Source organism: Zootoca vivipara, chromosome 1, assembly GCF_965207765.1.
Source record: "Zootoca vivipara chromosome 1, rZooViv2.hap1.1, whole genome shotgun sequence".
NCBI lineage: Eukaryota > Metazoa > Chordata > Lepidosauria > Squamata > Lacertidae > Zootoca > Zootoca vivipara.
The window spans coordinates 3,990,817-4,012,814 of NC_142582.1; the positions used below are offsets into that span (position 1 = coordinate 3,990,817).

Genomic DNA, 21,998 nt, shown 5'->3' on the forward strand with positions numbered 1-21,998 from the left:
CACAGTGACTTGTTACAAAAGCTGTAATTAGTGATAATATGACCTTCCTATCTTTGCCGTGCTGATTAATTGTCTTTAGTGGGATAAGAAGTTTGGTCTCTGTTCAGTCCTGAACAAACAGAATCATAAATTTCCTCCTGGAGTCTGGCTTCTGGGATGATTGTGACATTCAGATCAGCAACAGAGCACCCTGGAGAATTAAATGGTCCCCCACTAGTTTCTGAAAGGTGCAGATTTTATATCAAATTTGTGTCCATTTATTCTCTATTTGTCCTTTGTAGACAACAGAAGGGCATTAATGGCAAGTGATGGATATATTATCATGTTGGAGGATGGACAGGTGAATGAGCCCCTGATGATACAGCTAATGCTATTCATTTCTGTAATAGTGTTGCCTGAGTGGCTCTCCACACAAGCAATACTATTATGAACCAATAACATCAGCCATACCTTTAGGGGCTCATTTGCTTGCTCGTTCTAATAATATAAGCCACACCATCCAGGGACGAAATGAAGTAAGGAATGAAAATATAGCATTAGTGATTAACCTATTGCTATCAGCTAGGAATGAAATGGTGTTTAAATAGAAAAGTGGTGTTTCATCTAGTGAGGATTGGTAAAGAAGCAAATGGAATACATTGTTGTTGGTAAAATAAACTCATTTGATATGATTCAGAGAAGGAAGTGAAATTAGAAACACATTTATGGGCAATTGGGGTTTATTGTTAGGCTTTTGAAACAGAAGATTTGGACAAAATGGAGCAGGTGAGATTACTGTCTTGATTTTTATCAGGGGCTATGCTTTATTAAGACAGCGTTATTTTAGGTTTATTATTTCAATGTGTATGGAAAATGTTTAAATACATAACAGAGAAAAGATGAGATGAATACTGAATGGCCTTGAAATGATATGGCCTCAGATCTCTCTGGGCACAGGAATGCAAAATAGCAGAAAATGGGAATGATACCTTTGCATTTAAATGTACCACATGGTGACACCCTTGAGTCATTTTCCCCACATCTCCCGGAAGCCTCCTTTCGGTGCTCTGCATAAGCAATGTTTCCTGAAGACTGAAATATTTCATTTTGTTTTGTTTTCTGATGTTTCAAAGACATGCTAATAGACCTTTTCAGAAACGTTGACCTCCTCAAAAATGATCTCAGAGATATGGTAGGAATGTCGACAGAAAGTATCAATGCTTTGATGGAAATGCCTCTTCCAGAAAACAGAACACAGGCAAGTTTATTATGAATGACGCTGTCTGCTTAGCTGGCTTCCCACATGCAGGGGATAAGTGGCAACACTTACGTGCAGCTCGTGTGTACACTTATTATGGGATGTGGTTACATGATCCACATCAGCCAGTAGCTCGTGTTTCTTACTGATCTGTCCATTCATAATGTACGATCCTTCATAATTCTTTGTCAACATTTTAGCTTACAGTGCGTCTTGTTCAGATTCTGGGCGGACTTAATAGTGTGACAGCCTCTCCAGCAGGAGAAAATATGATGCTGAGACATAGTAGATAAAAAGTTCTTCAGATGCTAGCTGCTACTAATTTACAGGTGGCTGCTGAGGGAAAGGCTTGTTAAGAGCACAACCCGACTGCATGACAGAACATGTGCATTATTCACAACCGCCAGTACAAAGGAAGGTGGCCCCCTCCTGTTTCTCCATGTAACCTAAGTTACATACAGGCCCAGCCTATCCTTTAGGAGTTTGGGCAACAAAAACCGCTCGTGGTGTATATACATCTGCTCTCTTTTGCCTCTGTTAATCAGGTTGGGCAGCTTTTTGAGTTGTTAAAAATGTGCAAACCTGTTTGACATTGGGGCAAAATAAATATGTAAGTACACCGCAGGAAACAAAACCTCTCCCAAAACACTTTCAAGTCAAAAACGAATATTTGTCTCCAGCCCTGAGCATTGCTGGACAGAGAGTTGTGATGGATTCAGTCACATAGGCTAGAGTCATAGAATCATAGAATCATAGAGTTGTAAGAGACCACAAGGGCCATCCAGTCCAACCCCCTGCCAAGCAGGAAACACCATCAAAGCATTCTTGACATATGCCTGTCAAGCCTCTGCTTAAAGACCTCCAAAGAAGGAGACTCCACCACACTCCTTGGCAGCAAATTCCACTGCCAAACAGCTCTTACTGTCAGGAAGTTCTTCCTAATGTTTAGGTGGAATCTTCTTTCTTGAAGTTCGAATCCATTGCTCCGTGTCCGCTTCTTTGGAGCAGAATCATAGCAGAGTCATAGAATCATACAATTGTAGAGTTGGAAAGGATCCCAAGGGTCATCTAGTCCAACCCCATGCAATGCAGGAATCAATGCAGGAGTCCTTCAGCAACACTTTATTGGGCTTAAGATGCAAAACAAGTCATTAATATGAATGGTCCAAAGAACCTGAATCTTTTAACTTGTGTTCTTGCATGCAAGAGGTTAAGGAAACTCCCAATTTGTTGTGTGAAGAATTGTATGTTGCTCCATCCTCTACTGTGCTAGATGGCGCTGGTGATGGCCGAAAAAAGAGAGATGCTTAATTCATCCTCATTAGAGAGAGCTCACTATTTACAAACTTGCTTTTCCTCTGTGCCAATACAGCTGATTTTCTGGATACTCCAGCTGGAGTCCTGTGATACTAATGCAGCTGGTGCTGAGCTGGGAGTCGTAGCAAAGCAATTCTGCAACCTGCCACTCACAGAAAGGGTCCACAAGTCTTACGTTTTAGGGGTCACGCTACTGCATTACCTGGATGTCTACAGTTTCATGTACAAGGTTTGTGTTGCGTTCGGATCTTAAAAATATCTCCCTAAATTTTCCAAGCTTGTTTGTATCAGTACTGTACAAGTCTTCTGCTTCTTTTGTTGCTTTGTACATACAGTAATAGGAAGGAAGTTCAGGAAATCAAGTAGCCTGGTTTGTGTGCCCATGTGCAGCAATGGTGTCATGTCTGTGAGCAATGGATACTCATAAAATGATGTAGGCTTTCAGTGGACATAGCTTTTGTTGGCATAAGGTAAAGGTAAAGGGACCCCTGACAATTAAGTCCAGTCGTTAATGTCTTTGGGGTTGCGGTGCTCATCTCATTTTACAGGCCTAGGGAGTCGGTGTTTGTCCGCTTCCGCAGACAGTTTTCCTGGGTCATGGTGTGCTGCTCACAGCTGACTCCAAGCTTAATTCCTTCTTATTAATGATTGTTTCAGGAATGACATGAGCCTGGGCTCTCCCACCATTATAAAAATAATCATGGTTGTAGCTGTGATCAGGGCGAGCTTTTTCTTAGCCCAGTTCACCTACCAGGGAAAATATCTAGCAGTGCAAAGGGTAAAAAGGAAGACAAATACAACCAAGCCATTGCCCCATCTTCCTTCCACATGCAGTTCTTTACGGGGTCCCACCTATGCACGATAACCTCAGACATAATCTGAAAACACCAACAATACCCTAAAGCAGCGTTTCCCAACCTTGGGCCTCCAGCTGTTTTTGGACTACAACTCCCATCATCCCTAGCTAGCAAGACCAGTGGTCAGGAATGATGGGAATTGTAGTCCGAAAACAGCTGGAGGCCCAAGGTTGGGAAACCCTGCCCTAAAGGAACCTATCTTCTAATTATGCATTGCTCAAAGCTTTCATATTGCTATTACGAATACTAATCTGTTGCTGTGCTCCCATGGGTGTATATTGCCACAGTCCACCCCAATCTCTGAGCGGTGCGAGGTTCTAGGTGCTTAGCCAGGGTTCGGGTTCCCTTTTGAAAAGGAGGCACAGTGGAGATTGTGGTGTCTTTAGGATATATAGTTTCTTTACAGATATATACAACCTGAGCCTATGATGGAGGGCTTCACAGCCTTAGCACCCCCAAAAGGGTCTTGTTCCTCCCAGAGCCGCAGCCTTGGATTCAAGCAGAAATCAGCCATGGCTTTCTCCCTGCCTTTTCAGTTGCAGCTTTGTCCTCTAGGTAGGTCCCTCAAAACTCTGCCCTCAAAACTGTGCCCTCAAAAATTCTGCCCTCAAAACTCCACCCTCAAAGAATGGGTGGAGGAGTCCCACCCATTTGCTATCTAGCATAGAATCCTCTTTCCTTTTGTTCTCTTAATGACCCATCACCCAAGCTGGTCTGGCTATTTCAGAAATTGAATCCAGGTATTAGAAGGGTCTCCATACTTCCTCCCCCCCAGCCCCCCCACAAACTGGTATATTTTTAAATAACAATATATTTAAAAATGCAGCCCATTGAAGAATTTTTAACAGATGATTTTATAGAATTTAATAAAGCAATGATTAACCCGAGTCCAACTCCAAATTGCATCAAAGCACTCAAGAGTTATTACCTACTTGAAAACATAATTGCTAAACTATGTTTAGCAATTGTATAATATTCCCTCTTCCCCTCTTCCTTGGCCCAATAAACCACTCTTTTCCTTTGCTTCCTGCTTCCCTAGTCAGACCTGTGAAATCTCAGGCCTATCAAAAATACCATATCAATTTCATTCCACGTTTATATTGACTGCACTCCAAAAGGGACATTTTTTATGTGTTAAAAGAGCTACGAACCAGAAGCCAAAAGCCGGTTTTTCTCCATCACTGCAATAATGTGATGAGAGGTTACCAGGTTGCCCAAGGCTCGCATCCTGGGATCTAATGGGTTGCTCCTGGCAGGTGAGGAGAGAGATCTTAGTTTTGCCTGGTGGGGACAGAGGAGGATGGCACCTGATGTCTCAGAGCCTTGCTGTGCTTGTAACCATAAGATGTACATAGGGTGCAGGGCCGTCTTTAGCATATGCGCTGCCGGGCTGCCCAGCGCCCCCAATTTAGTTAATTTCGCGTGCATGGTGCCGTTGAGTCTGACAAGTGCCGCCGTTGTGAATGACAAGCGCCGCCACTGGTAAATGAGCGCACAAAGTCGAAAGTCCTTTAGTGAAACAGTAGGAATACATTTTGGTAATACATAGGTATATATGTATTTTGTTTTTCTAGCTTGATCAAAATTATTTATTATTTCATAACAGGTAGGTAGTTAAGAGCTTAGGAGGCTTCAGCAGTGGGTGCCGGGCGCCCCCCCTCCCCAGAATTCAACACCCGGGTGCCCCACACCCCTTGCACCCCCTGGTAAAGACGGCCCTGATAGGGTGGGGTTTAGCAGAAGCTCTAAAGCTGAGCTTGTCCTCTTGATTCTGACCCCACCTCAGAGTTTGCTCCTCCTTCAGGAGTTCTTGACAAACCAGCTAAAACCTTGAGAGCAATCCTGACATCCTGCCTTTCCCACTGTGGTGCCCTCCATAACGTTTGGACTCTTAACTCCCATCACTCCTGACCATTGCCCATGCTAGTTAGGGTTGCTGTGGTCTGCTCTTGTTTATGGGGATGCCCTTCCATGGCCAAAGAGTTGCCAGGTCCCCTAAAGTGCAGTTGCTGTGAGGTGGGATCTGGGAATGGAGGGGTTGTAGCCCAAAGGGCAAAGCCTGGAGGCACCTGTTGGATCTGGAGGCAGACCCTGGATGTGAGGGATGCAGCAGGGAGGGAGCCATGCAGGGGCCTGGGGGGGGGTGGATCAAATAATTTTAAAAAATCTCATTCAGCTAAGCAGAGAAAAATGGTCCTGTCCTCTCATTATGTGGCTTTCCTACCTTCCCTCACTGTGAGAAGTGAAGTTACAGGGAACGAGGCAGGGGGCTTTTTTGGCAGTGCTGTCTTCCCTGTGGGATGCCCTCCCATCAGATGTCAAGGATATAAAGAACTATGCAACTTTTAGAAGACACCTGAAGGCAGCCCTGTACAGTGGTGCCTCGCTTAACGAATGCCCTGCTTAACGAAATTTTCGCTTAACAAAAGGTTTTTTCTAGCGGAGGTTGCCTCGCTAGATGAATTCGTTTTCGTCTAGCGAATTGCGGTTTCCCATAGGAATGCATTGAAATTCAATTAATGTGTTCCTATGGGCAAAAAAAAATTCAAGAAAAATTCAATGCATTCCTATGGGATTCGCTAGATGAATTTTTTCATTATAAGAAAAGACCCGTGGAACGAATTAAATTCATCTAGCGAGGCACCACTGTATTGGGAAGTTTTTAATGTTCAACGTTTTATTATGTTTTTATATGTGCTAGTGGCTGCCCAGAGTGGTTGGGGAAACCAGATTGGAGGGGTATCAATATTATTATTATTATTATTATTATTATTATTATTATTATTATTAAGACTGTGAGAAAAAGACCTAAACTCTGAAACTTCATGTTAAACCCTGACACCTGGTGTCTCTAGAGCAGGCATCCCCAAACTGCGGCCCTCCAGATGTTTTGGCCTACAACTCCCATGATCCTTAGCTAACAGGACCAGTGGTCGGGGAGGATGGGAATTGTAGTCCAAAACATCTGGAGGGCCGAAGTTTGGGGATGTCTGCTCTAGAGGCACTGCTTATATACAGCCTTCCTCTGCAATATCGAAGAAAGTGAAGCCGTATTTCTTTGAGAATATCTCCAAGCACCATGGGCACCATGGGCATAGGTAGGATTTATTTTAGGGGAGGGCAAGCTTTATGTTGGGGGAGGGGACCGAGTTATCTGTAACACAATTGGTCAGTTAGTTAGGTATTTTTATTTATTTACTTGATGGGGGCAACTGGCCCTCCTGCATTCTCCTGGCTATGCCAATGCAAGCCCCCACAGTTTCTTTTTCAAGCTATACCAGTGGTTTATTTTAGAGTAGCAAAGAGACAGCATGTAGGATGATGGGGGAGAAGATCAGGTTTCTGGCAAGAGGCTCCTGTTATTTTGACTCTCCTCCTATTGTGTGTATGCTATTATATTCTGCAGAAAAGTGCAAATGGTCGTCTTGCAAGACTTAAATGGCCTTGAAATTATTAATAGGAACAATAAGTCGCAGTTGGGGTAGGTTAAAATCCACAGCAGCCTACAGCAAATATGGCTTTGAAAAATGTATTTCGCTGTCCAAAGCTCTCAGCATGCAGCACCTTTTCCCTTACAATACATCTTCAAAATTGCACTGCCTCGCTTAAACCTTTAAAAATTCTGATTTTTAAAAAACTTGTTTTCAACTGGGATAATAAAAAGGCCACTCCCTGTCTTTTGTCTTAAGTTGCCTAAAAGCCATTCTAGGCAAAATCTAAACGATAAAACAGCCGTGTTCAGTCATTTGCCTGAACATGCAGTGAGTGGAACCAGGGGAAGGCACACACACCCCACTTCCCATGTCCTCATATGTACAGGCTGCTCTTCAGATCTTTCTGTTAAGCTCTGAAGAGGGTATTAAAGAGGATTCAGTGGAATCTGTTTGATTGTCTTATCAGGGTTTCTCATTGCTGGAAATTTTCTATGCATGTTCAGTTTAACATACTTAACCAGCCTTCTAGATACCTTGACTGTAATCCCACAAAGGTCTGAAGAGCAGGCTTGCCTTATTGCCCCCTTCCCCCATCCCATGACTTGTTGTTGTTGTTTAGTCATTTAGTCGTGTCCGACTCTTCATGACCCCATGGACCATAGCACGCCAGGCACTCCTGTCTTCCACTGCCTCCCACAGTTTGGTCAGACTCATGTTGGTAGCTTCGAGAACACTGTCCAACCATCTCGTCCTCTGATGTCCCCTTCTCCTTGTGCCTGCAATCTTTCCCAACATCAGGGTCTTTTCCAGGGAGTCTTCTCTTCTCAGTCTTCTCACCACTCAGCCAGTGTGGTGTAGTGGTTAAGAGCGGTAGACTCGTAATCTGGGGAACCGGGTTCGGGTCTCCGCTCCTCCACATGCAGCTGCTGGGTGACCTTGGGCTAGTCACACTTCTTTGAAGTCTCTCAGCCCCACCCACCTCACAGGGTGTCTGTTGTGGGAGAGGAAGGGAAAGGAGATTGTTAGCCGCTTTGAGACTACTTTGGATAGTGATAAATCAAATCCAAACTCTTCTTCTCTTCTTCTTCTCATGAGGTGGCCAAAGTACAGTATTGGAGCCTCAGCTTCAGGATCTGTCCTTCCAGTGAGCACTCAGGGCTGATTTCCTTAAGATTGGATAGGTTTGATCTTCCTGAAGTCCATGGGACTCTCAAGAGTCTCCTCCAGCACCATAATTCAAAAGCAGTGGTGACTAACGAAAAGAAATAAAGTGATTTTCAAATGCAGGAGAACAAATTGCATGCCTTATCTGGACTTTGGTGTCTTCTTCCTCATCTTCTCCTTGCCAGTGTTGATAATCAATTTGGTGGTCCATGCATAGTGAAAGGACATCAGGTCTGCACTGTAGGGCTGGTGTGGGTTTTCTCAACATTGTAGAACTTCTTTCACATGGGCTGAAGCCTGAAAGGCACATCGGGAACCAGGAACTGTGTTTTACTTGCAGGTATATGTAGTTCGATCAATATGCTTTATCCACAAAGAGTGAAAGATGTTTGGGGCAGGATCTTAGCAAATCATGCCTGTTTTGAGTACTTTCCCCTATACTGAATTCTAAAAGTTCAACACTGAGACAGTGTTGATAATTTTACAGACCTAGGAAATGCTAATATATTTGGGGTGGATCTTCACACAGGGAAAAAAAACGCTATAGATAAGTCAGAAATTAAATAGTTATAACAAAAGAAAAAAACGCTATGTAAAAATCACATGGAAAATTTATTTGTTCTCTGGAGCCATCAGGTGTTACATGTTTATAATGCATTCAAATCATATATTTTTTTACTAATGTATACAGTCACAATTCATCCAAAGTTGAGCAGTATTAAGTCCTATTTGTTTCACCTGGAAAGGTTTAAAAGCATGTGCTCAATGCTCCCATTGGGATCATTAGGATGTAAAAGTTCTCTGTTTTGATTTTGCACCTCGCATGCTTAGTTTTGGCTATGATATTCCTTTCTCTTTGCTATTCTAGGTGCTTTTCCCAATGGAACTTCAAACTTCTTTGGATAAAGTGCTAGCTCTTCTCAAGGATTTGGATCACATCAAAGAACAGGTTGTATCAGATGTCCGTCCACTCTTAGATGCAATCCATTCACTTAAAAAACTACGTCAGTCAAGAAATGTACCACTGTCCAAGGTGGGTTTTCTTTTTCAATAGGCAAAAGACAAAAATTCCTTCTAAATAGGAAATACTGTTGTGAAAACTAGTTACTGGTAGAGTTTCCAGGAATGTTAGTAAACATAACTAAAGAGCAACAAAACATATATTATGTGTATCATATGTTTTCTAGAAAGGGAAACCATGTTAGTTTACTGCAGCCAAAACAATAGCCTTGTGGCACCTTAAAGACAAACGGATTTATGACAGCGTAAGGTTTGATTTCCCCTACAGCATTCTTCTTTAGATGCATAACTGTGCTTTACCCTGAATACATTTTATGCATCTGATGCAGTTACTGTAGTCCACAAAAGCTTATGCCATAATAAATTTACTGGTCTTTAAGATGCCACAAAACTATTTTTGTTGTTTTATGGTCATTTTTGGGGAAAGAATTCCAGGAATGACAGTAGGAGCCATAATGAAGGTGGACAGTTGTATATCAGGTCTTTCTGAGCTGTATTTAGCACCAAATATTGTGCAAGATTTTACTGTTGTTGTTATTTTATTCATTATATTGATTTGTTTGGTAGTTATTTAAAATAGATTTACCCCACCTGGCAATAATATTTTGTTGGAAGTGGCTTTAACATGAATTAAATAAAAATACATAACCATTTATGTATTTAAATACATAACCATTCTGCCAGCAGAATGCGGCAGCTAGACTGGTGACTGGGAGTGGCTGCCAAGACTATATAACACCGGTCTTGAAAGACCTACATTGGTTCCCAGTACGCTTCTGAGCACAATTCAAAGTGTTGGTGCTGACCTTTAAAGCCCTAAACAGCCTCGGTCCTATATACCTGAAGGAGCATCTCCACCCCCATCATTCAGCCCGGACACTGAGGTCCAGCTCCAAGGGCCTTCTGGTGGTTCCCTCCCTGTGAGAAGCGAGGTTACAAGGAACCAGGCAGAGGGCTTTCTGGTGATGGCTCCCATCCTGTGGAACACCCTCCCACCAGATGTCAAGTAAATAGATAACTACCCGACTTTTAGAAGACATCTGAAGGCAGCCCTAATATCCATCTTGTGACTAGGAAGGGGGGGGCTTTTCTGTTGTGACCCCATCTCCCCTGTGAGATAGAGCAGGTGCCAACTGTGCTTTGCTTTCAGGGGCTGGTCAAAACGTAGCTATTCTGCCAGGTTTTCACTGGCTGTGAACATGGTTTCCACTGGTTTGCACTATATTTCAATGCATTCTAATGATGTTTTATTGTGAGTCACCTTGAGATTTTTCATAATGAAAGGTGGTATAGAAAGTAGAAATTTCTTTTCCTATAAAATTCTGAGATTTTTCTTTTTTCTGCCAATCTCCAAAGGAAGGCTACGTATTTTTTAAAAAATTGTGGCTGCCATTTCACTCTCACAATGTCCCAGAATAATGTCGTGTCCAGGGCAAAATGGTAGATACAGAATGGTGGACAGCTGCCATCACAGCAGCTGCCTGTTTACTGCAAAAAATACTGCAAAAAAAGAGATCCAATCCCAAGAAATGTGGTGGACCATTTCTCCTGTCCACTCACTCCTTGTTCCCTGGTGGGGTAGGGGGACATGGGTACCACTTTGTGGTTTATCTCAGGTGCTAAAAAGTCTTGGGCCGGCTCTGCATAACACCCAGGCACAACACTAACCATCCTAGTGAGATTTGGGCTGCCAATGTTATATGTTGCCACATAAATGTTATGCCATATATAAATTTGAATGTTGCCATTATCTCATTTGCCAAAATTTATTCTGTCCATCAATATGCCTTCTGTTTGCTTCCACAGGCATTGTCTCAGGCGAGCAACTTAACAATGAACAGAGGGACATTTAAAATCATTTCGAAAGCTCTCTGCAATGAGGATGTCACTCCTTTGTTCTTTGAGTCTCTGCTTCCAGATTTTGAAGAGCAGAATGTGCACCATTCTTCTGTACAAGATGAGCGAATGCAACATATCATGAATACATACGGCATCCCACAGAATGCCAGTGAGTCGTTAATACTATTGGTACCTGAAGCCTCTTGTAAAACCTACTGGGGACAACCCAACAAAATTATTGGGCGGGAGCAAGTTGTAACAAGTCTTAAGTGAGAATTGAGATTTCAGCTCATTGCTTTCAGGAGAACATAAGCACAATGAAATCTAAACACACACACACTCATAATCCAATAAGATCATGTCCTCTGTGAGCACTATTGAAGTTGCATAGGAACTGGTCCAAAAATAGCTTTATTTTGTCCTCCCACCTGTCTCAGCAAAACAATAGAAATCTGGGACCTTAAAGATCAGCTTTCATTCCAAATCCATGGCTTATTAGTAAGGGTAATTAAAAGACATATTTCTAGAGTTAGAAAAGCACTTATATGAGCAGGATTCTGTGCTTTTATATCAATTGAGTAGGAAGATGACCACAACAGGGGAGGGCAGAGTGGCCAAGGGTGTGTTTTGCATGCACAAGGACCAGATTCAATCCAAATATATAGGATTGCAGGTGGCAGGAAAGACCTAATCTTGAGACCTGGTGCTAGTCAGACCATTGGTCCAATGACAATACAAGTCAGAATGGACTCAGTATGGCAGCACCATATGTTCATAAGGGAGCTCTGGTCTCAATGAGATCAAATTCTGCAATACATGTTTATATGTAGTTATGGTGACCTATTTCAAAAATGGAAAAACTGACTTTGCTTCTGGAATTGCTGAGCTTTCAGCAGACACTTTACAAAGAAATGCAAGGTTTTCATTTTCTTGGTGCAAGAAAAGTTTCGGTCTGAAAAGTGAAGCAACGCACACAGCAGTTGAAGTGGCTTTAATACATTGCCAAATCTAAAGTCCCCAATGAGTTTGGCTTTAGTCTTCAGAAAGGTCACTGCTTTTATTTTGAGGAGTTGTTTTTCCATCTGTACTGACACTCGCTCCTCTGAGCTCCAAAAGCTCCATTTAACCTTAAACAGAAGAGGTTTTTGCTAGAACAATAAGAACCTTGTTAGCTGAGTTCAGCAATGGGAGATCTTTGGGGAGGATTAGCTTTGTCAAAAGGCATCACATCAGGATGTGAAGACAGGGTTTTCAAGGGATTCTTCAAGCATCTGCTATCAACTGGCAAGCATCAATATCTGCATCCAGACTCTGTGCATCTGTGTTCTATGTGCTAATTCTCACACCGACTCTGTCTTTTTCTAGCATCATTCTGCACATCAATCTTTTTGGACTTGGTAAAAACACCTACAGGGGCTTTAATTTGGTCTTTCTTAAAGCCCATGCTGTTTGGGAGGATTCTGTATACACCAGACACCCCTGAAACAAGAGCAATCATGGAGAAGGTAACGCCACGCTCAATAAAATCAATAGTTCTTGGTGATTAGAAAACACTTGGTACTTGCAGTAGATACCAATTAGGAGGTTGCTTCTCCAGTGACTTAGGAACATATGGAATTCCTAATGTTAATTTGCCTTCAGAATATGTGACTTAGTTGGGAAGAATTTTTGTAAAAATAGCATGAAATTACTATTAACCAGTATGAGAACGCTCTCATAATCAGGGAGCAAACCAAGGCATCAAAGCACTGTAATTCACTTGATTGACTAGATATGCATTTTTCTTTGCCCATATATTTTTGTGTTCTCTCACCTAAATTCTCTTAGTCTAATGCAACATTGAAGCTGATGGCTGAATTAACACAAAAATCCCAGGAGTGGCTGGACAATTTACCATTGCTGATGAGCTCCTTGAATATGTTAAAGGAAAATATTCCAATAGCAAAGGTATGATATGTTTACTCCCTATCTCATTAACTGACCGAGTGTTGATTTTGTCTTGTTATGGTTTTTGTGCTAGCTGATTTGTACGTCTGGATTAATAATTATGCTTAACATCTTGTTGCTTAGGATTCCAGCAAAGTTGACCTTACCTCGGAGCTCCCTGATTCATAAAATATGGTCCCCTCTGTTGCTTACTTTAAAATGTGTGTGGAAGATGAGAAGTGTTTCCTTCTCTCATAGAAAGAGGGAGCATTGCCTAAATGCCCAGGCCTGAAAAACTTTCATGTGCCAGTCTTCTGTCCATGATGCATGATGAGTCAGCCTTGCAGCCATTTTCACATTATCATGAATGGGAAAAGTGCCTTGCAGCAAGTGAATGAATGTGTGTGTGTGTGTGTGTGTGTGTGTGTGTGTGTGTGTAAGGTTTTAAGCAGAAGCAAGAAACCAGGGGCATCATTAATGATTTCACAATGGAGTCTCATCTCCTGTCATCTGGCTATCTAAAGTTCTCTCCCCCAAACCCAGGCTTTATGGGCCAACCACTGCTAATTTCTCAACAAAATGCCAAAGATATTTTGACTTAGCTATAGTTGCATACTTCTTATTAACTGTCTCCTTTCACATGTACCTTCTTGCAATTTGGGGGGTAGGGAGGAGAAAGCTTGCTTTCTCTCTGCCTGGGGGCGGGAGTTGGTGGAGCTTATTCTACAGTCATGCTGCGGTACTTATGACCATCTGGCCCCATCACATTGGGTTTTCTAATGAGGAAGGTAGGCATAGTTTTTGGGCCGTTCACAAGGGAAAGTTAACTGGTCAAATGGCTGACAGAGCTAGTTCCCTGTCTAATTTTTAAGTGCAAATTTACCAATCTGTACCTTCTATAAGCTGCTTAATTTTTTACAAGTTATATCATTGTTACAAGGTGTGATTGTTTTGAGGTCTTGTATGCCCCCTTGGAGCAACTTTGTTTTATGGAAGAGTATGGGGTCTGAAAAGTTTCGAATACTTTTTTCATGATTAAATTAATATCTTTGAGCCTTTCCCTAAATTGTAGAGATACCTGTGTGCTAACAGGCTGGTACCTGCTCTATTATCTAAGAAAACCTGTTTGAGTCAGGAGGATCAAAATGGCTCTGTAGCATAATGAGTTGAAATATTTGAATTCAAGCTATAAAATTCAGTCCTTCTTCATAAATCAGAGCTAAAACTCCCCTCTGGCGCTGAGTCGTATGGCAACAGTGGTTTTCTTTTTACTATGAAGTTGCAGCTGTCTTCTATCAAATGACGTCTTTATTAACTCATGGTAGCATGTGAAATTCAAGACAATGTATCTGACAGAACTAGCTATAACACAGGAACATATTAACTCATGTTACAGGTAGGTAGCCGTGTTGGTCTGAGTCGAAGCAAAATTTAAAAAAATCCTTCAGTAGCACCTTAAAGACCAACTAAGTTTTTATTTTGGTATGAGCTTTCGTGTGCATGCAGATTCAGATACGAAGTTAACTCATGTAAGCAGTCAAATTCAGTATAAAATCTGGATAAACAGAATTACCGGTAGTAATGCTCATTGGCTATAAAGTGAGCTGGTTTTGTTCTGCTGCCCTTCCGCTTATGCCTGATACAGTACTATCTGTTCCACTATGTGCTATGGTTTTGTTTTCATTCTGTCATGATCTATGCTGCTGTGCTATGCTATATTTACAAATCCATTGTTTCTCCTGTATGTTTCCTTTCAAAGTTTGATAAACAACAAATATCCTTGTGCCACCTTAAAGACAATGTTAGTGAACTGGCTAATGGACCATTACAAAACTATCTATGAATGCAAACCTAACCATGAGAAGTTAGTCATACTGAATTTAGTGGAGCTTACCTTCTGGTAAGGGGCGCGGGTGGCGCTGTGGGTTAAACCACAGAGCCTAGGGCTTGCCGATCAGAAGGTCGGCAGTTCGAATCCCCGCAACCGGGTGAGCTCCCGTTGTTCGGTCCCTGCTCCTGCCAACCTAGCAGTTCAAAAGCACTTCAAAGTGCAAGTAGATAAATAGGTACCGCTCTGGCGGGAAGTTAAACGGCGTTTCCGTGTGCTGTTCTGGTTCACCAGAAGTGGCTTAGTCATGCTGGCCACATGACCCGGAAGCTGTACACCGGCTCCCTCAGCCAAGAAAGCGAGATGAGCGCCACAACCCCAGAGTCGTCCGCGACTGAACCTAATGGTCAGGGGTCTCTTTACCTTCTGGTAAGTGAGGTTAGGATTGTAGCCTCTCTCACTGACATGATTTCACAACTCAATATAAACTTGCCATCCTATATTGCTTCCCTCACTCAGTTACCAGAGGTAGACAGCTGAGTTACAAGTCAAGAAAATATCAAGGAAAGGAACTTTAATTTAAATTTACTTTTTTCCAAATTACTTTTATTAATTTTCCAAATTATTACAAATCAAACCAAATTAATTTAATACAATTTCTTAAAATCAGGTCTCCTGTTCCAAACATATGATCATTAGCTGCTTTGAGACTCCTTAGGGTAGTGATAAAGCAGGATATCAAATCCAAACTCTTCCTTCATCATCATCATCATCATCATCATCATTTCCTCACATTGCCACATCATTTCTTATTTAGAGTCCAGTTGACATCCTTCACTTGCTGTTAAACCATTCTTTCATCGGCCTGCTTTTTTTTTCATCTTACAACCAGCCCCTCTCTTACATCTTATAAATAAGTAATCCATTTCATGTGTGTAGTCCTTCATATACATTGTTGTTCCAGACCTGGTGTGCTGGGAGAGTTAATTACTATCTTCCATTATTCCATTCGTTGCAGTGTTTATCTGGATGGTACAAGGTCATATTTCATTTTCCCCGCTGTTTACTAACTAGCGTATGAGCTGCAGCCATAAATAACTCACAGAATGCATATCCAAACTCTGCCATTAAAATTCTGCTCTGGAGTTCTTCCTCGGCACACATTTAAAAACAAGATCTTTTCTCAAATTCAGTCTCTTTGCCAGATCTGTTCAGCAGCAGTTCATTCTCTCTCTCCCCCCCCCCACTGCATTCCTCCAACAGCAGTTCAGGAATAATTTTAAATAAAGTCCATTCAGCCTCAGTCGAGGGGGGAGGGCATAGTAAACCCTTGTTAAATTCCTTGTTGTGAAAAAATCAAAAGCCTCCTCCCTCTTTTCTGAAGCAACAAACAGAATAACATAGCAGCAGCTGCACACATCCTTTACATTATGCAGGGGAGGACAGAAATAATTAGATCATTTGAAAACCATTAGCCATCTCCCCACAGGGTTCTAAACATTTATTGAGCTTCATGATAACAGCATTGGGGAACATCAGGTGAAGTGACATGTAAAAAAATTATGTCAAACCTGCGTACTGTAAAAGATAAAATAAAATAGATGCCAATGTGAATGTGGGTTGCATTCGCTTCAAGGAATTCCATTCCTGAATATTGGGAACAAGAGCTTTCCATGCATCTGCCTAGAGCAAAACTCTCCGACACCCCTAGCTATTAATAAAACTGCTCTCTTGCAGAGGGATAATTTTTGCGATTATTCTGAGGCCAAATTTGCTTAGTACTCAGACCTAGTTTAGATTTACAGTTTTTTAAAAAGAAGATTAAAAAAAGAGGATTGAGCTGTAGTGTTACATATTTCTTCCACTGTGACTCTTTTCTCCCATATGGACTACCTCCCCCTCCTCTATATTGTTTTGAATGAAACTAGGAAGACTGATAAGATCATTTGGAGAACTTTGATTAACAAAAACAGGCCATCATTCAGACAATGTGATGTACATAAGTTCAGAAGTATTCCTCCCTTCATTTAAACTGAGTTAGCAACAGTTGCATGACATACAGAAACTGGATGCATAGTTTTGGAATGGGCAGATTAATATGAGCGAAGGGAAGGGCATGCCATAAATGCAGATATAGGGAGTTTTGGGTTTGACAGTCATCTTTGCTAAAACCTACTACGTTCTCAGCCTTGGTATATAATTAACAAAATTGCGTTAATCCTGGTGTGTTCCATGGCTTGGTCCTAGTCCAGCCCTTTTTCTTCTACAAATGAAAAGCTTGAGGTTCAGTTCCTGGGCCTGGCCTACACGACATAAGAAGCCAGCCACCAAAAGAGGAGAAGCTTGTGTCTTCTCTGGGAACTGAGCGTACCTTCTTCGCAGGGGACTCATTTCCTCTTTTTGACAACTGTGGTTCTAATTTTGAAAAGTGGTAGAATATACATTGTTTAACCAAGGTCTCATTCCATTATTTTGTAGAATGCACTGCAGAATCCCTTTGTGCAAGTGTTCATCAAACTCATGGTGAAACTAGATACTAATGACCTTCTAAACCAAATTGATGAGCTGGGTAAGTTGTTGCACACAGCCATGCATGCTAACAGTACTAGAGATGTTCCTGATTACTAGTACTAGATTACTAGTACTGCTAACAGTACTAGAGTACTAGAGATGTTTCTGATTACTTGTCTCGCATAATTGGGTGGTTGCCACTGATTTCCAGAGGAAAACATAAGTGTGTATTACCTGCAGTACCCTGTGGAGACACCTATTTTTTGGGCCGCATACTAGTTGACACAGTACCCACTGAAAGGGACAGCATTTTGTGGGGCGGATAGAACACCCCACACTTCCCTGTTGCTTCCCAAACTGCAAAACATCAGGTTTTTGTGTAAAGTGGGTTTGTTGCTCAGGGGTAACAGAGCCCTGTAACCCACTTTAATTGTGCAAATCTAAAGTTCTGGTATGTGCTTAAATCCCTTCCACACAATATTAACTGTCTGGAGACACCCAAAATGGGAAGAACCCTAATGTGTGGTTTTATTTGTGAAGGGATTTGTTTTTTGTATGGAAGAGTATTTGGTCATTCAGCCCTCATCTATAGTCTAAAGTGGTCTAGGGTAGATACAAGTTTACCCCTTTCAGAGAGAACTAGGCAGTCATTAGATCTTTTTCAGCTTTATGAATCTGTGAACAGGAACTACTAAAAGTAACTTCTGCTAATTTTTAGGTTTTCTTGTGTCTTCCACAGGAGAGTATCACATAATCAGTAGATTATGGCCGAGGTGGTTTTAGGTTGGTGCAACTGGAGTGCTTCCCCCGGGGTGCCATCCTGCAGGGTTGCCAAAACAATGCTGTAGAATAGAGCACGAGAGGCCGGGGGTGGAGGGTGGGGGTGATTTTTGTGTTGCACAGGGCACTGCTGAAATTTGAGAGCCCAAAGTCCACCACTGATTATGCTTCCCTTGCTTCATTTCCCCTATCCCACCCCCAGATGATATACGTTGGGAACTACAGAATAACGCTGACATCATAAATGAGCTTAGCATCTTAGCAGGACTATCAGTCAATGTCTCCTCCTGTGTGTTGTTTGATCGTATCCGTCCATTCAAGACTGTAGAGGAGCTGGAAATGGTGGCAAAAGATTTCTTTTTGAAGAATGAACTTCTTGCAAGTGAGTAATGTAATCTGAATTTGGATTTCTTTACCGAAATGAAATCGTTTTCAACCAAAATCCAAGATGAAGTGTTAAAATGTGGATCTTTGGGCTGAGGTGAATCATTCTGGTCTGTTACATCGGTGGTTTGAAATGCATTACTTGGCAAATCAAAGCTGATCCCCGGTAGCCTGTGTTCCAACATCATTCAGCCATAACTTTTACAACAAATAAGCTGTGCATAATGTACTGAGGTTCTCTGTAAGCAAGGTCTGTTGCGAGAAGCAGCAGGGATTGTGGTGGCCAGGTGTGAATTGGATATATAGCGTACTTCAATTTTTAGTTTATTTCTCTTCCCACCTTTCCCCCCCCCCCCCAATGGGCACATTGGCAGCAGTGCTGGTATCAATTCTCAATTCAGCTATCCCCAAATCTGATGATGTACCTGTGTTTTTATTTTCATTTTTATTTGAAAATAAAAAGCTTACAGCCACAATCAATCATCATGTTTCCAATTACATATATCGTTTTGCTTTTATATCACGTTCTTAAAGGTTGCTAATAATTCTTCAGATACCACCTTCTACTTCCCTCCTTCCCTCCCTCCCAACTTCCCCTCACCCATGTGCGATCTTATTGGTATTCATATTATTGTTTCTTGTTGTGCTAACAAATTGTTTGTACTTAATGATTCTATCCTTTGTAATATTACCTTGTATCCTTGCGAGTATTTCCTTTTATGTTTATATTAAAATTTATTTCCATTTCCATATTTTTCCATATATGTCTCTACACACTCCCACTCTCTCTTAACTTTTTGCTTGGAGCTGCCTCTAATTGAAGCCGTTAATTTTGTCATTGCCATAAATTCACAAATTCTCCATTGTGATATTTCTGGTATTTTTCCTGTCTTCCAATTTTTTCCCACTAGTAGTCTTGCCGCTGCTGTCCCGGAGAGGAATATGCTCTTTTTGTCTTTGGGAATATCATTAGTTACTAAGCCCATCAGATATGCTTCTGGCTTCTTAAGAATTGTGCTCTTAAATATTCTTTTCAGCTCTTCATGTATCTTAGTCCAGAATTGTTTAATCACCTTGCACCCCCACCACATATGATACATTGTTCCCACCTCTACTTTACATCTCCAACAAAGGTTGAATAATTTTTTTATAAATCTTAGCCAATTTCACTGGGGTAAGGTACCAATGATAACACATTTTCATTATAACGGTATTTTCTCTTATCACATAACAGGCTGTAAAATTTATATCCACACTCCACAGTTTTTACCACCCGTCTAAGTGTATTGTCTTGCCCAAATCTTGTGACCACTTTATCGTTGTTTCTTTTATTACTTCATCTTTCAATTCCCACTCAAGGAGTAAATTATACATTTTTGATATTATCTTTTTATTTGGCTGCAGTAATTCGCTTTGCAGTTTGGAAGTTTTCTGTTCAAAACCTATTTTTTTGTCTTCATTAAACAAGTGGGCTATTTGATGATATTGTAGCCAATTCTTTAATCTCATCATATGGTTTTAATTTTAAGACACCATGTTCTTTTATTAATAGTTCTTGATATGTTGGCCAATTCTTTCCAAAAAAAATTTAACCACTAATACCTCTAGTGGAGACACCCACCAGGGACTCTTTGGTTCCAGTAGCCAGCGGTAATTTACCCATACTTTATATAAGGGTTTTCTAATTATATGATTCAGGAAATCCTTATTTATGGACACTTTGTCATAAACTAAATAGGCGTGCCAACCAAAACGATTGTTCCATCCCTCCATGTCCAAGATCTCTGTGTTTTAACATGACCCAATCTTTAATCTATCTGAAACAGGCTGCATGATAATATAATTTCAGATCCGGCAGGTCAAAGGCCCCCTTGGTATCTGTTAATAATTTAAAGTTTATACCTGTGTTTTTATTGTATACCTGTGCTTTAGCAACTAACTGAACATCCTTAAGATACTCTGCTTTGCAAATTGAGAATCATAGCAGTAGACATTATATTAATGCCTGTTCATTTTATTAAAGCATGCTTGAGATCAGAAGCAAAATAAAGGGTGTACACAGCTGGAACAGTGAGAAGGCCGGGCAATTGTACTCATCCTTCTATTGGCAGATGCACAGACTTATTGTGAACATCAAACCCAGGGGAAGCCTGTTCGGCCAATTCACCCACCTTTCCCTAGACTAGAGCAATTTTTTTTTAGTTTGCAGTAACTGCTTTTTATTTCTTAGCTATTTATTCTTTGATAATTTTGTAATGTTAAACAAAGCAAAACAGTTGAAGTTGAACAGCTGAACACACAAAACAAAAGAAGTTGGCATTGTCAATTAAGACCTACAGAATCAATATAGCATCTGATACATTAGTGGCATTTACCAGATAAAAAGAGATAGAATATCAGTATCATAACTGATATGATCATGCTAGAACAATTTATGTTGTGTTGAATAATGTGTTGAGTACTGAGGGATCATTATTACCATAAGAAATGAAATGAAACTATTGAGCTACAAGAATTACTTATGACTACACAAATCTGTTGCATCAATTCTTTCATTAAATGCAATCTCCAGATTCCATTATCAATTTTCTATATGACAAAACATTTTCTCTCTCTTCAGTTGGAGTTCTTTCTTTTGTCTTGTACCACATATAGAAACAAGGTGATAAGGAACTGAGAAACATATTTAACAGGATTGGTTTGGTTTTAATGGCTGACAGATTAGTTTACTTATTTCCAGAATGTCTGTATGGTGATGCATGTGATAAATTGGGTCCTCCCTCAAAGAGGGTACGTGTTGCGGTGAGACCTGGAGACTGACCGCCTGTGTTGTGGGTTGGTAAGATTGGACAGCCACAACACCCGATTGGTAGGTCCCTCGATGTTGGGTTCAATCTGGCCAATGGGGCGCAGTCCAAACGAATCGAGGGACCTATATATACCCATGCATGTGACCCAGAGCTTCCTCTTTTGGCTCGGGCATTCGGAACACCTGCCCACCTCTCCCTATTTTTAGGGCTTTTGTGCTTGACCATGCTATGCCGTTGTCTGTCTGCCGTTGGGACAGAGCCACGGAAGGACTTTTTCCCACTTGGCTGATTGGCTGTTGCCATTTGGGTTTCGCCTGCCACGTAGCAAATCGTCACAACTTGTAAGGTTGTGGATAGGGGTGATAGGGATGGGAGAACGCTCTCACCATCCCTATGTGAAGGGTATTCCGTTAAAGGTATCAAGGGACTCAACTGGTTTGGTCAACCCCTGAGAGGGGGTTGTGCCCATGCCTGAGTCCAGGGGAGCATTTGGATGATGAACATAGTCTGTATCCGGCATTTTGCCTACCCAGGTGTTCACCCTTGGCTGACCTATGCTGGTGCTCTGGGTCAGCGTTGCCTGCAAAGGTGCAGGGAGCTAGTCGAACTAGAGCCTATGCAACCACTCACTTTCTGTAATCAATAAAGTTGTGGCCTAAATTCTGCCAAAAACCAAACCAAAATTTGAGTCAAATGTATCTTTATTCAGGGGGAAGGTCTCTGGGTCTAAATACGCAAGGGGACCCTGGGAAACGTTGTGGATGTTTCTCTATTAAAATGAAGCAAGCATGAGTTTGATTCCAAATTACTGGGTTTTCTTCTTTAGTGGTTACTGAACAAATGTTTAATTAAGGAACTTGCAAGATATCTGAAAAATAAAATAAAAGGTGA

The 21,998-nt window shown here is 41.4% G+C and overlaps 1 protein-coding gene across 1 annotated transcript in view; it reads left to right on the forward strand.

Moving 5' to 3' along the window:
* Nucleotides 1-21,998, forward strand: part of ABCA12 (ATP binding cassette subfamily A member 12) — a 142,762-nt gene that overhangs the window by 43,385 nt on the left and 77,379 nt on the right. The window contains exons 15-22 of the mRNA XM_035138968.3: nt 1,113-1,237; nt 2,610-2,783; nt 8,878-9,042; nt 10,836-11,037; nt 12,234-12,373; nt 12,696-12,815; nt 17,101-17,191; nt 18,116-18,295. Of these exons, the coding sequence (XP_034994859.1) occupies nt 1,113-1,237; nt 2,610-2,783; nt 8,878-9,042; nt 10,836-11,037; nt 12,234-12,373; nt 12,696-12,815; nt 17,101-17,191; nt 18,116-18,295 (1,197 nt within the window). The remainder of the gene's footprint in view (nt 1-1,112; nt 1,238-2,609; nt 2,784-8,877; nt 9,043-10,835; nt 11,038-12,233; nt 12,374-12,695; nt 12,816-17,100; nt 17,192-18,115; nt 18,296-21,998) is intronic.